The sequence below is a fragment of the Apodemus sylvaticus genome, chromosome 9, assembly GCF_947179515.1.
Source record: "Apodemus sylvaticus chromosome 9, mApoSyl1.1, whole genome shotgun sequence".
NCBI classification, from domain to species: domain Eukaryota; kingdom Metazoa; phylum Chordata; class Mammalia; order Rodentia; family Muridae; genus Apodemus; species Apodemus sylvaticus.
In genome coordinates, this window is record NC_067480.1 from 38,362,569 (window position 1) to 38,376,376 (window position 13,808).

Below are 13,808 nucleotides of genomic sequence, written 5' to 3' on the forward strand. Positions count from 1 at the left end.
GTCAGAGAACAATTTAAGAGAGTCTGTTCTCTTCTGTGTGGTGTTGGGTACCAAAGGAGGTCTTCTTTGAGAGCAGCAAACTCAGGTGGTTTGGTCTGGGTGTGATTGACAGAAGGCCCTTTGGTGCTGATTTGGATTAATTCTGCAGGGCAACCTCCAAGATCCCCACATTTCATCCTCTCAGTACCAGGTCCAGGTGAAAAGAGTTCTGTTGACTTCAGCAAAAGTGTAACCTGCTCCCTTGGGGCTAATTCTGTTCATTTCTCCATCACTGTGGCCAGAGGCGCTTGGTGTGCAGTTAGGTAAATGTGCAGCAGGTTCTTCTGGGACCCACTCTAACTGAGCTCTCAGAAAGCCATGAGAGCTTCAGGGGTGAGGGTGTGGTTTCTTCAATAACTAAAGTTGCTAGGTAAGTAACAGTTTAAAGATCAGGGACAGCAGAAGGCTCAGTCAGTATCATGCTGTCGTGCAGGCATGAAGGCTTGAGAGCAGATCCCCAGCACCCAAGTTTACTTTCTGTGACACCAGCGCTGGAGGTAGGGGTGGGGAAAAGGCAGATCCTGACCCTCACAAGCCAGCCAGTTTAGCCAAATTGGTAAGCTCCATGTTTGGTGAGATAGCCCATCCCCCAAAGTAAGGTGGATTGTCAGAGAGACGGCTCAGTGCTTATCATACGCCTGTTGCTCTTCCAGAGGCCCAGAGTTCAATCACTGTCCAGCACCCATGCTGGGGAGCTCACACACCCCTGCAATTCCAGCTTTAGGGGATCTGATGCCCTGTTCTGGCCTCCACAGACACCTGCAGTCACACTTTTTTTGTTTGTTTGTTTGTTTTGTTTTGTTTTGTTTGGATTTTGGGGTTTTTCCAGACAGGGTTTCTCTGTGTAGCCCTGGCTGTCCTGGAACTCACTCTGTAGACCAGACTGGCCTTGAACTCAGAAATCCACCTGCCTCTGCCTCTGCCTCCCAGAGTGCTGGGATTACAGGTGTGCGCCGCCACCACCCGGCACCTGCATTCACTCTTAAATACCCACCCACAGTTGCACAGATACACGTAATTAAAACAAACAAAAATAAATATTTAAAAGGCTAGAAATTTGGGAGGTAAAGGATTAAAAACAATGGAGAACAATTGGGAAAGACATTGGCATCAACTTTGCCTACACATGTGTCGCTCACATGCACACGTGTATGCACATGCCTGCACACACATGTGAGCATGCAAGCGTGTGTGTGTGTGTGTGTGTGTGTGTGTGTGTGTGTATGTGTGTGTGTGTGTATGTGTGTGTGTGTGTGTGCGCGCGTGCATGAGCACACACACCCCACATGTAGAGAAAGCACTGTAAATCATTGAAGGCAGACATGAAGGTTTTCCCATAGAGATGCAGAGATTCGGGAAAACACCAGCACCTACCCAACACCGTTCTCAGTATCCCTCCAGAAAACAGTCCAGAGGGGGTCGGCGAGGCCACCGGGATTGTATCAACATAGTCAGTGCTGGTCCTGTCTAGGACCTTGGAACAGAACTTTCAAGCTCTGTGTCTGATGAAACAACAGAGGTCACTTTCTCAGTGTCTGGACTACCAGGACCAGGGTACCCCATCCACAACTTATCAGAGGTAGGTTTCAACCCGGGCACTCCCCTCAACCTCTTCAAAGCTTCGATATTATTATTATTATTTTGGTTTTTTTGAGACAAGGTTTCTCTGTGTAGCTCTGGCTGTCCTGGAACTCACTCTGTACACCAGGCTGGCCTCGAACTCAGAAATCTGCCTACCTCTGCCTCCCAAGTGCTGGTATTAAAGGCGTGCGCCACCACCACCTGGCTCAATATTATTTTGAAAAAAATAATAACATTTAAACAGGATCCCCTACTTCATGTACCGGACAAATCTGCTTTGCAGGGATGGCGGCCAAATCCACTCTAGGGTCAAAGTGCACAGCCCTTATTATAAATCTAGTGTGCAAGAGAGCCAAGAAGTAGGGTTACAAGAAACATAACTCCACGGCCAGAGATGAAAACCAAGCACCAGAGAGGCTTACATGACCCAGATGAGGCCAGGGCCTTCTGCTGATTCGCCTTGCCCAGGGGGATGGGCGTGGGTGCGGCTGGCAGCGAGCGGGTGTGGGAACAGTGGTCCAGAAGCAGGTGCAGGAGCAGGGGGGGGGGGGGGCAGGGCTAGCACCAGCAGGGCAGACAGGGCAGAGGCAGGGCCAGGCTAGGGCAGACCAGGGCAGGGGCAGGGTAGAACAGCACACTCTTAAATGGAAAACCACAATGGTTTCAGTGTTGCTTAGCTCTGGAGCCATTTTGAGAGTTGTGTGAGGTAAGAATCAGGGTTACCCGGCCAGGTCTGCCTTCAAAGTCTTAGAACTGACCATCTGAGGACATGGGGAGCAGGTGGGGTGGTGAATGACAAAAAGAAGGATTTACTGACCATCTAGTACCTGCCAGACCTGAGCTCCTCACAAGCCATCTCGCATGTCAGTTGTGGCTGATAGAATCCAGAAACGGCAAATGTTAGCCTTGTCTCCATCACTTGATATTTTTATCAAGTTACTTAATCTATTTTTGCCTCCGTTTCCTCCTCCTCTGCAAAACAGAAGTAATAAAACGCTTCATCCCACGGGGTGTGAGGGGCCACAGGCTCCGCTGTCTATGGTGCGTTTTGCAGTGTCTGGGAGACACTGAACACTGTGGAAACATTACATCAACACATGGCAACTGCTAAGCCCAGCCCACCCCCACAGTGCCGTGTGCTAGCTAGAGAAAGGCTTCACTCTAATTCAACTTCTCAGTGGCTTAAACACAGCAATTTGTTCCTAATGTAACTGTCTAACGGTGAGAAGGTTGAATGAGGGATATGTTATGATTTAACTGTGTCCCCCAAAGTTCATATGTTGGAAAGTTCTCCCCTATATAACAATGCCAAGATGGGGACTTTTGAGGGTGATGGGGTCAGAGTCTTCCCTTGGGAATAGCAGGAGGCTCTTTATCCTGAGAGTGGCTGTTCTATTTGAGTGAGTCAAGTCCTCCTGCACTCATGCATGCCTTCTGCTTCCTGCATTCTACCATGAAGTCCCTGATGACTGAAGAATCTTGATCTTGAAGTTCTTCAGTCTCCAGATCCATGAGAAATAAATTTCACTGTAAATTTCCCAGTCTGTGATATCCTGTTAGGGCAACACCAAATACATAAAGGTAGGTAGCGCTAGATGGGGGTGGGGGAGGTTCTCCCATTGCAACCTACATCTCCCTCCATGCTGACCTAATGGCTGCTCCAGTGCTGACTCTCAAAGCACAATCCCCATTAGGAGCCTAGAGGATATTCCCCCCCACCCCCTTCACCCCCCCACCCCCGTTCAAGGGCTCCCTTATGATGTTGCTGCTGAAATATCACATGCCAACTTTTGTCACATGATCATACTATCTGCAAAGGAAGCTGGGAAATAAAATTATGGGGTTTTATTGATAGAAGAAGAGAGAACAGAATCATGGGTCTGCCTATCCCCAAGAGGAAGAAAATATTCATGTCTTCTGAAGATCGCAGAGTCATTTCTAGCTGGGCACCAGCTCTCTGAGGTATGGGCATCCTATTACCAGGAGGCCCTGTTCCGATGCACTGTAACAGGCAGAAAACTTCTCCTTCATACTAACCATTAACAACAGAAACAGGATAAATGCAATGAAAACATCCAAAGGAGGCTGGAGAGATGGCTAAGTGGTTAAGAGCACTAGGTGCTCTTCCAGAGGTCCTGAGTTCAGTTCCCAGCAACTACAGGGTGGCTCACAACCATCTGTAATGGGATCCGATGCCTTCTTCTGGTGAGTCTGAAGGCAGCTACAGTGTACTCGTATAAATAAAATAAATAAATCTTTAAAAAAAAATCCCGAAATAGGAAACAATGACCAACATGCAGAGGCTGCTGGATATTAACATTCCCTAAATGCAGGCAGCATAGCTGACTACTGCTGGCTCTGTTCTCTGGGACCTCGCCTTCCCAAACGGGCAGCTTTCTCCATGAGGAGTTGTTCCTTACCAGGTGTCCACTGCCACTGTGTGGGAGTGGTTCGCCTTTCTTGTAGACATTCCAGTTTTCCCAGATTGTTTTCCCAGCTCCTGGAAGCATGCAGGGTGGATGAAACCAGAGAGAAGGGTTGAGTGAGGCCTCCCAGGTCAGTCCAGCACCCTCAAATCTTAGAAGGGTGATTGGCTCCAAATCTGAGCAACTACGACCAATGGTATCGTGTAAAAATTGCTTACATATCAAGATTCTGTAGACTTAGAGTTCTTGCCTGTTCTCTCTCACACTGATGTGCCTCTCTAGACCAGTATGAGAAGACTGTCTTGGTTCTAAAACAGCAGTTCTCAACCTGTGGGTCGTGACAGATTTGGGGTTTCTGACAACCTTTTCACAGGGTCGCCTAAGACCATCAGAAAACACAAATTTACATTATAATTCACAACAGTAGCAAAATTACAGTTATGAAGTAGCAATGAAAATAATTTTATGGCTGGTGAGGAGGGGTCACCACACCACGAGGAACTGTATTAAAGGGTCATGACCTTAGGAAGGGTGAGAATCGCTGCTCTAAAAGGAACTCTCTTTTCCTTCGTACATTTGTTTGTGGTTTGGGGCTTGTCGGTCCTGTGTGTGTGTGTGTGTGTGTGTGTGTGTTCTCGAGCATGTGCATGTGTGTTTGACAGGGTTTCATGTATCCCAGACTGTCTTGAACTCTCTGTGTAGCTGAGGATGACCTTGAACTTATGATCCACCTGCCTCCACTCCTGAGTGCTGAGATTACTATATACACCACCGTGCTGATCGTATAAGGTGCTGGGCATCAAACGATTTCACACAGGCTGGGCAAGCACTCTACCAACTGGAGTACATCCCAGCCCAGTCTCCTCTCCTCTCCTCTCCTCTCCTCTCCTCTCCTCTCCTCTCCTCTCCTCTCCTCTCCTTTCTTTCTTTCTTTTTTTCTTTCTTTCTTTCTTTCTTTTGGTTTTTTTGGATTTGGTTTTTTTTCAAGACAGGGTTTCTCTGTGTAGCCCTGGAACTCACTCTGTAGACCAGGCTGGCCTCAAACTCAGAAATTCGCCTGCCTCTGCCTCCCAGAGTGCTGGGATCACAGTCGTGCGCCACCACCACCCAGCTTCTTTCTTTCTTTCTTTCTTTCTTTCTTTCTTTCTTTCTTTCTTTCTTTCTTTCTTTCTTTTGGCTTTTTTGGGTTTTTTGATTTGGTTTTCTCAAAACAGGTTTTCTCTGTATAGCCCTGGCTGTCCTGGAACTCACTCTGTAAACCAGACTGGCCTTGAACTCAGAAATCCACCTGCCTCTGACTCCCAGAGTGCTGGGAATAAAGGCGTGCCCCACCACTGCCTGACTTTGTCTCTTCTTTTCATTCCTATATCTGTTCCTTTCCTTCCTCTTCCCTTTCTTTTCCTGCTGTGAGGCACAGGATTCAGGTTCTCACACATTCTAGGCAAATGCTATCACTGAGGTAAACGCTATCACTGATCTCCATTCCTAGCCCAGAACTTTCCTATTTCATGTCTGCCATCAGAACATCATGTCTTTGGAACCTCTTGGACGAGGACTAGAGTCCAGGCCCCGCCTTTGCTACTACCACAGCTCTCTTGCTCTCTTGTAGGACTTTGATAATGGCGGCAACAATTCGACTGCTTACACTGGCTGAAATGAGTTACCAGCTCTGTGGCCCACTCTCAAAGGCACAAGACAAAGTAGACCTGGAAAGGCCACATCCCCCAGTATGCCTCCCAACCCCCCTCCCAGATTCAGCACAGGCTCCAATCTCACGCCTCTGCCTTCTCTTCAATGCTCCATTCTCCATGTTCCACCCAGGACCGCCTCCTCTGGAGGGTCTTCCCTGACTGCACCAGACACACAGAGCTGGGGCACTGTGCACTATGGCATGTGACCTTTTGCACCCTCCTCAGTACAGAGCTACCCTTCCGGGTGCAAATATCTTTCAGCTCATTTGGCTGCTGGCCCCTGGGTGGCCAAACGATGTTGACTGGATGTGACGAAAAGTTCCTTTGGGGGATCGGCCAGATCCAATTAAAGTCTACGCTGGTCGTCTACTTGCCAAATGACCCTGGAAAGCGTTGCCTGTTTTCTCTGAGTTCGTTTCCACGGCTGGGTGATGGAATGAAAACATTGTGTAATGGAGACTGCCAAATGGACCTACTGTCTAGTTTTCTTTTCTTTTAGTGGTAGAAGTAAATGAATTTTAACTGGAATGGCCACCCACAATAATGACTGAGAGAGATCCCCAACTCCCTGCCCCTGAAGCCTTGTGGCTGAAGTTGGCCAGTTCAGCGTGCGTGGAAGTAAGGGAGCAGCTTCCACTGCAGGTCTCAGGAGATGCATGAATTCTTTCCTTTTCCCCTTTCCTTTCTTCTGGCTAAAATGCTAGTGCAAGGGTAGAGGCTAGAATGGCCATTGGAAATCCAAGAAGGAAGATATCTGTGAATGGTTTCACAGCTACCTTACCAGCTCTAGACTGTCTATAGACTATTGTTGTTTGAAGTATTCTCTCTCTCTCTCTCTCACATGCATGTGTGTGCATATGTGCATGTGTGCATGCATGTGTGTGTATGTGAGTTTGCGTGTGTGTGTGTGTGTGTGTGTGTGTGTGTGTGGTATGTGATGTGCGCACGTATTCCTAGAAGTCAGAGGAAATTGAGTGTCCTGCTTTATCAGGCTCCATCTTAATCTTTCTCAAGACAGAGCCTCTCATAAACTTGAACCTAGGTTGGAGGCCAGCAAGTCCCAGTGATCCTCCTGCTTCCACACCGCCACAGAAAGTGACCACATCCAGCTTTATATGTGGGCCCTGGGGACTTGAACTTGGGTCCTCATGCTTGCCCAGCCAATGCGCTCACCCACTGAGCCACCTCTCAAGCTCCTGGGGGCATTCTTACATTGGGTCTTTGTTACAGCAACGAAACATCTATCCTAACTAATTTTTGTTTGGAAGTGATGCTACTTAAAACCTAAAACAAATACTAGTTTAGAGACTGACTAGCAAGGAAAGTATTGCACCATGGCAAGCTGTGGACCATTGTCACAAGTTCAGCAAAATACAGGCTAATAACTGTCATGCCGCCGGGCAGTGGTGGCGCACGCCTTTAATCCCAGCACTTGGGAGGCAGAGGCAGGTGGATTTCTAAGTTCGAGGCCAGCCTGGTCTACAGAGTGAGTTCCAGGACAGCCAGGGCTACACAGAGAAACCCTGTCTCAAAAACAAAACAAAACAAAACAAACAAATGCATAACTGTCATGCCTAGGCAATAGAGCCCAGGCTGGTGGACGCTGAGCTGGGCCCATTAGCTGTGTCTCGGAAGTTCCACTATCTGGCAACGGCTCCAGCGCCAGGGACACTCGTGAAAAGCAATAGCCTCCCTCCTACCCAGTTCTTCTCCACCTCCCTGGAGGCAGTGGCAGGTGCTTTGAAGGAGAAAAGAAAATATGTTCAATAAATCCAGCAGGAAACCCAGTAGTCCATTCCTGAGTGTCCACTCAGGGGAGTAGCGATGGAAGAGCCTGGAATGACAAGAGGAAAGAAGGGACAGGGACAGGGAGAGGGAAGCCAGAGCAGCTGGGTCAGCGGTCCCCATTTAGACTCTGACTCAGGCCCTAGGAATGCCAAGGAAGGGGGTGAGGCACACAGGAGCCAGGCTGGGTTCCCCTCTGGCACGGAGAGATGCAGAGTCAGTATTCATGATGGGTTAGGGGCTGGACTCCTGCACACCCGTTCCTCTCACAAGCACAGGTCGATTCAAGTATTGCTCCTTCTGCACACAGGTGTGAGCCCAAGCTCTCGGTCCCTTTGTGTTTCCACCGGTCTGATCCATCTTTCATCTTTCACCTAAGAAGGGAATAGGTTGCGGGGACCCAAAATGGGATGTCTTGACACCCCGGCTCCTCTCTCGGGAATACCCACAATCCCCTCACCCACCTCCATCCTTGAGTGTATCCTTCCTAACTCATCCTACCTAGGCTAGGGAACTTTGCATAGAGGAGAAAGTGAAGCGGCCAACTTTCCTCCTTATAACTCTCAGTTCGAAGATGGGAGTTCCGCCTCCGCAGCGCCCCCAAGCTGCAGTGCGGAAACAGCTGCGGGTTGAGCGCTCCCTCCCAAGACCTGACAATCAGAGAGAACCCGATCCCTCGAGGGCCTGCCGCCAGGGACCGGCCTAGAATAGTGCCACCCTGCTGCCGCCTGTCGCGCACTTGCTAACGGACTAGAGCTGGCCGGCCGCATGGAGCCCGAGCTGGAGCACACACTGCCTGGGGTACCGGGGTCCCAGGGGGCCGGCGCTGGGACGGAGAAGGACAGCAAGCGCGTGGCTGTGTGTGCGCGCGCGCTCGTGTGTGTGGCCCGCGTGCTTGCTGTGCACTCTACGCTGAGTGTGTGAACTGGTCGGTGCTGTGTATGTATGTATTTTGCGAGTACGTGCCTGTGTGAGGTTCCAGATGTGCCGGGGGTGTTGCAAACTGTGCATGTCTGTACACATGTGGTGTTTGGGGTGGGTGTGCTTTTTAAAGGGGACAACCCAGGGACTTGAGAACAGAAAGCATTTTCACTTCAGACCTTCTCTCCCAAAGACCCTGACCTGGAGCCACAGTAGGGGTCCGGAGAGTCAAGGTGGGTGGAGTGTTGCTCCCTGTGGGTCTAGCCTTTTCTCTTTAGCTCCCTTGTCCCCCACCCCTGCCGTCTTTTTGAACCCCAGTCCTTAACCCCTAGCTAGGCTCTTGTCAGAAATTCTTTCACCTCTCAGCCTTCTCCCTTTTCTTTTCCCCAGTGTGTCCCCCCCCACCTCCCCTTTCCTCTTCGCTGAAGATCTGAACCCCATTGCTTAACCCTATCACTTTCCAGCTGTGCGATTTGTGGCAAATTGCTTAACCTCTCAGAGTTTCCGGCCCCTCATCGATGCTAATGGGAATGCTGTTCCTATTTACAACATGTGCCTTAGAAGATTCCTATGAATAGAAAACGAAAAATATTTCGAGGGGGGGGCTTTGAAAGCTTCCTAGATCCTCAGTAATGACATTGGACTTGGTGTTGTATCCTTATTCCTTACTGGTCAATGAAGCTCCTTTCCTCCTTCCAGAGATGGACTTCTTAGAACAAGGAGAAAACTCATGGCCACCACCAGCTGTGGCCACCACCAGCCCAGAAAGAACCTGTGCCATCCGGGAAGTCAAGGCTTCCAGATGGACGAGACAGGAGGCCGTGGAGGAAGCGGAGCCACCAGGTTTGGGCGAAGGTGAGGTCAAGGTCGGTTAGGGTGACAGGGTCAGCAGGAATTCCAGAACAGAGCTTGACCTCAGACCTCTCCATCACATGGACTTAAACACCCAGTCTCACCTGTGGCCTTTGTCTCCCTAAATGAGAGGCAATAATTGTGCTGATGACCCAGGGCCCCGGTGCAGCCATCTTGGAAAGCTGGAACAGAATCGCTATCAGGGGGACTCTGAGACTCTACAATATCCCCCAGTGCCCCAATGCTGTCAAACACTGAAAGCACAGAGAGCATGCTTTGGAAGATGAAGTTACTGTCTCCCTGCCTTCTTCCCTCAACAGGTGCCCAGTCCAGACCAGCTGCTGAGTCCACCAGGCAGGAGGCCACATTCTCAAAGGCCACACCCTTGGCTCAAGCTGTTCCCTTGGCTGAAGCGGAGACCTCCGCCACAGGGTGGGACCTGCTCTTGCCCGGCTGTGCAGCCTCAGCAGTGGGCTCCAGCACAGGTGGCCTGGAGCTGACCATGGAGTTCCCAGCCCCAGAGGCCTGGGACTGTGAGTTCGAAGGCCTGGGGGAGGACAGGCCTCGGCCTTGCCCATCCCCACAGGCCCCACTTCTCAGCCTGAGTTGGGATGACGAGCTTCAGAAGCCTGGAGCCCAGGTCTACATGCACTTCATGCAGGAACACACTTGTTATGACGCCATGGCCACCAGCTCCAAACTGGTCATCTTCGACACCACGCTGGAGGTATGACCCTGGATTGACCCTACTTGTTCACATGGCTCAGCCTCCTGCCTCTGTAGCTAACCATGGGTGTCTCTGTAGACACCCATGCTCTCCTGGATGACTTGTCAAGTTGTAGTATCTGCAAGTCCTTTCTAGGACTCCTTAGCATCATACACACAGTAGGGAAGAGCATGCCCTGTGGGGATCCCCCTAAGTGCCATCACAGCTCTGTCGCCTTGAACCTGCTAAACCCAGGGTTTTATCCTTATCATCTCTAAAATGGGGAATCAGAAGCTTGCTCCCCCTGTTTCAAAGGAGTCTTAGGCTGGGCAGTGGTGGTGCACGCCTGTAATCCCAGTGCTCTGGGAGGCAGAGGCAGGCAGATTTCTGAGTTCGAGGCCAGCTTAGTCTACAGAGTGAGCTCCAGGACAGCCAGGACTATACAGAAAAACCCTGTCTTGAAAAAAAACAAAAAACAAACAAACAAAAAAAAAAAAGTACTCAAAGGAGTCTTAGGACAACCCAGGACAGAGTAAGAATGCTCTCTTAGGCTAGGCTAGACTGACTCCACCTTTAGCACTGTTACTGCAAAGCAGGTGATGTTCAAGGCACGATACATACATGCACGAGGCCTGGTACATGTGTCATCCACAGAACAAATCCAGATCTGATGTTTTACAAAGAAATATATTATTGTAATAGCTTTGCTTAACTCTTGATGCGTGGCAAAGACTTTGATGCAGCGGTACTCATCTATCAGACTGGCACCAAGGGAGTTGAAGCAGGAGGGTCTCAAGTTCCAGGCCAGCCTCTAAACCAAGCAACAACAACAACATACACACACAAATAAAAGGAAAACAGAACACCACCAGAAACAGAAAGTAAGGGAGGAGGGCTGGAGAGATGGCTCAGTGGATAAGAGCATTGACTGTTTTTCCAAAGGTCCCTAGTTCAAATCCCAGCAACCACATGGTGGCTCACAACCATCCATAATGAGATCTGATGCCCTCTTCTGGAGTGTCTGAAGACAGCTACAGTGTACTTACATATAATAAATAAATAAATCTTAAAAAAAAAAAAGAAAGTAAGGGAGGAAAGAAAAAATAAAAACTAAGTGCAGCCAGCACATATGGGTAGTGGGATATTGATCAAAATAAGTCAGTCTCAAATTTAGTGAGGAAACTATACAAACATTGTGTGAATAAGTGTTGCCTCTAGTAGTTAGATAAGCAAAACTACACCTCGTCTGTCTGCCCATGACCTTGTGGAAACACTGCTGTGTCTAATAATGGGCCCTCAGTCTCTCTAGGCACTGGCAGCCATATCTGCGTGGCAGATGTGGTCTTGTCATTGGAAAGAGGTAGACTCATATGGAGAAGAAGCTGGGAGAAGATCCCATGGGAGGAGCCTGGTGGGGACAAGAAGAGGGGAGGGTAGACGGCTGTCAGTGCTCACCCCTTCCCTTTTGTTCTTTCCTGTCCCTCAGATAAAGAAGGCTTTCTTTGCCATGGTGGCCAATGGTGTGAGGGCAGCCCCTCTGTGGGACAGCAAGAAGCAGAGCTTTGTGGGTGAGGAGAGGTGGCTGGACCGCATCTGGTGCAGGAATGCTGGCAGGCTGGGATCCTCAATGATCCTTGCGCTTAGGTCTAACCCCGCCCCCACGTTTGTCACCTGTCAACCCTGCAGGCATGCTCACCATCACAGACTTCATCTTGGTGCTGCACCGTTACTATAGATCACCCCTGGTGAGTTCTGGGGTGACTGGTGAGCTGGGATAGGGGCATCTTCAGGAGACCTGATGTTCTAGGGCTCAAGTCTGACCCCAAAGTCCTACCAATGCCTTTAGGTCCAGATCTATGAGATTGAAGAACATAAGATCGAGACCTGGAGGGGTAAGTTGAAGAAGACTGCAGGGGTTCAAGTCGGGGTCCAAGGCCTGAGACAGAAGGTGGGATTTCTTGGAGGGCACAAGGCAATGGGGAAGCCTCACGTGCCTGCGGGAAGGGGGAGCAGTCAGGAAACAGCACTGGGAACTCCTGTGGCCTGACTTGGGTTTTTCTGCAGAGATCTACCTACAAGGCTGCTTCAAGCCTCTAGTCTCCATCTCTCCCAACGACAGGTAAACATCCTCTCTGTTCACTTGCGCCCCCCTCAAAGATTTTTGTTGTATTTGTTGCTCTCTTGCTCTCTCTCTCTCTCTCTCTCTCTCTCTCTCTCTCTCTCTCTCTGTGTGTGTGTGTGTGTGTGTGTGTGTGTGTGTGTGTGGTGTATCTCAGTGCACATGTGGAGGATAGAGCATGCTTTGCAGAAGATACTTCTCTTCTTCCACCAGGGATTGAGCCCAGGTCGACAGGCTTGGCAACAAGGGCTTTTATGTGCTGAGCCATGCTCTCTCGAATCACGCCCTTGTACTATCTCTCAGTCCTGCATTTATTCACTCCTTCCGGGAAGCAGAGGGGTGAGGGAACCTTGGCTCCCTATTAGGGGGCCTCAGATGGAAGGTCTCTACTATGTTGCGTCTCACTGCTTCCATTCCCTAAAGTCTGTTTGAAGCTGTCTATGCCCTCATCAAGAACCGAATCCACCGCCTGCCGGTCCTGGACCCAGTCTCCGGCACTGTGCTCTACATACTCACGCACAAGCGGCTGCTCAAGTTCCTGCATATATTTGTGAGCCTGGGATGGTGGGAGCAAGGGGAGAGCCACAGGAGATGCTCTGGATTAAGTGTCTTGATCTGATGAGATCACTACCGTGTCCCATCCCAACAGGGTGCCCTGTTGCCCCGGCCCTCCTTCCTCTGCCGCACTATCCAAGACTTGGGCATCGGCACATTCCGAGATTTAGCTGTAGTTCTGGAAACAGCTCCTGTCCTGACTGCGCTGGACATCTTTGTGGACCGACGTGTGTCTGCACTGCCTGTGGTCAACGAATCTGGTAGTACCCCCAGGGCATAAGGCTCTAGCTAGGGTGGGCAAGGGAGGGCCTGCTGGAAGTACGTGGGCAGAGCATTGAGCCAGAATCTTTGGGTCGTCAGCCGTAGGGCCCAAGATGGAGTGGGAATAGAAGTTTCTGCACACTTTGAACTTTTGGACTAATTCTTTAATCTTTCTGAGGCCCTGTTTCCCCAGAAGTAAAAGGGAATGTTTTTTTCTTGCCAGGGATGTTGTTTAGAGACAGTCTCATCCTGTTGTACAGAAGATTGCTATGTAGCCCACACTGGCCTTAAATTCATAGCAGTTCTGCCTCTGGCTCCTGATGCTGAATCGTGGGAATGCCCCACCGTGCCCCAGAATGCCCCATGGGTAGAGGGAACATCCTGCCCTTGGAGGAGGATTGGTAACATTGTTTGCAATAAGATGGTCAGAGAAAGCAGCAGATCCTTTGTGCTCACCTAAGAAGGGACCATGGGACCATGCACACCCAGCCAGACCTGTTTTAGAGGTCAGACAGACAGCAAGAACATTTCTTTAGTTAGACTATGGCCACAAAGCTGGGGCTTGGGAAACGGTTCCATGGGTGAAATGGTTTACTCTAAGTATAAAGACCAGAGTCTGGGTTCCTCAGCACTCAAAAAAGTGGGGGTGGCATGTAGTCTCAGGGAGGGTGGCATGCAGTCTCAGGGGGTGGCATGCAGTCTCAGGGCTCAGAGGGGCAGCAGAGGGTCCCTGGGACAAGAAGCTGACTAGCTAGACCAGCTGAATCTTGGAATACCAGGCTCAGTGAGAGATCTTCCCGGAATAAACAAAGTGGAAAACAATAGAGGAAGACGTCAACCCCCAGCTTCCATATATGCAGGAGAATACACAT

General features: G+C 50.0%; 1 protein-coding gene across 1 annotated transcript in view; it reads left to right on the top strand.

Annotated features, from left to right (window-relative positions):
* The first annotated feature begins 8,194 nt into the window (after positions 1–8,194).
* Prkag3 (protein kinase AMP-activated non-catalytic subunit gamma 3) overlaps positions 8,195–13,808 on the top strand; it is an 8,800-nt gene continuing 3,186 nt past the window's right edge. The window contains exons 1-10 of the mRNA XM_052193546.1: positions 8,195–8,323; positions 8,637–8,676; positions 9,143–9,298; positions 9,616–10,022; positions 11,488–11,569; positions 11,688–11,746; positions 11,848–11,893; positions 12,066–12,120; positions 12,544–12,670; positions 12,770–12,935. Coding sequence (XP_052049506.1) covers positions 8,291–8,323; positions 8,637–8,676; positions 9,143–9,298; positions 9,616–10,022; positions 11,488–11,569; positions 11,688–11,746; positions 11,848–11,893; positions 12,066–12,120; positions 12,544–12,670; positions 12,770–12,935 — 1,171 coding nt within the window. The 5' untranslated portion in view covers positions 8,195–8,290. The remainder of the gene's footprint in view (positions 8,324–8,636; positions 8,677–9,142; positions 9,299–9,615; positions 10,023–11,487; positions 11,570–11,687; positions 11,747–11,847; positions 11,894–12,065; positions 12,121–12,543; positions 12,671–12,769; positions 12,936–13,808) is intronic.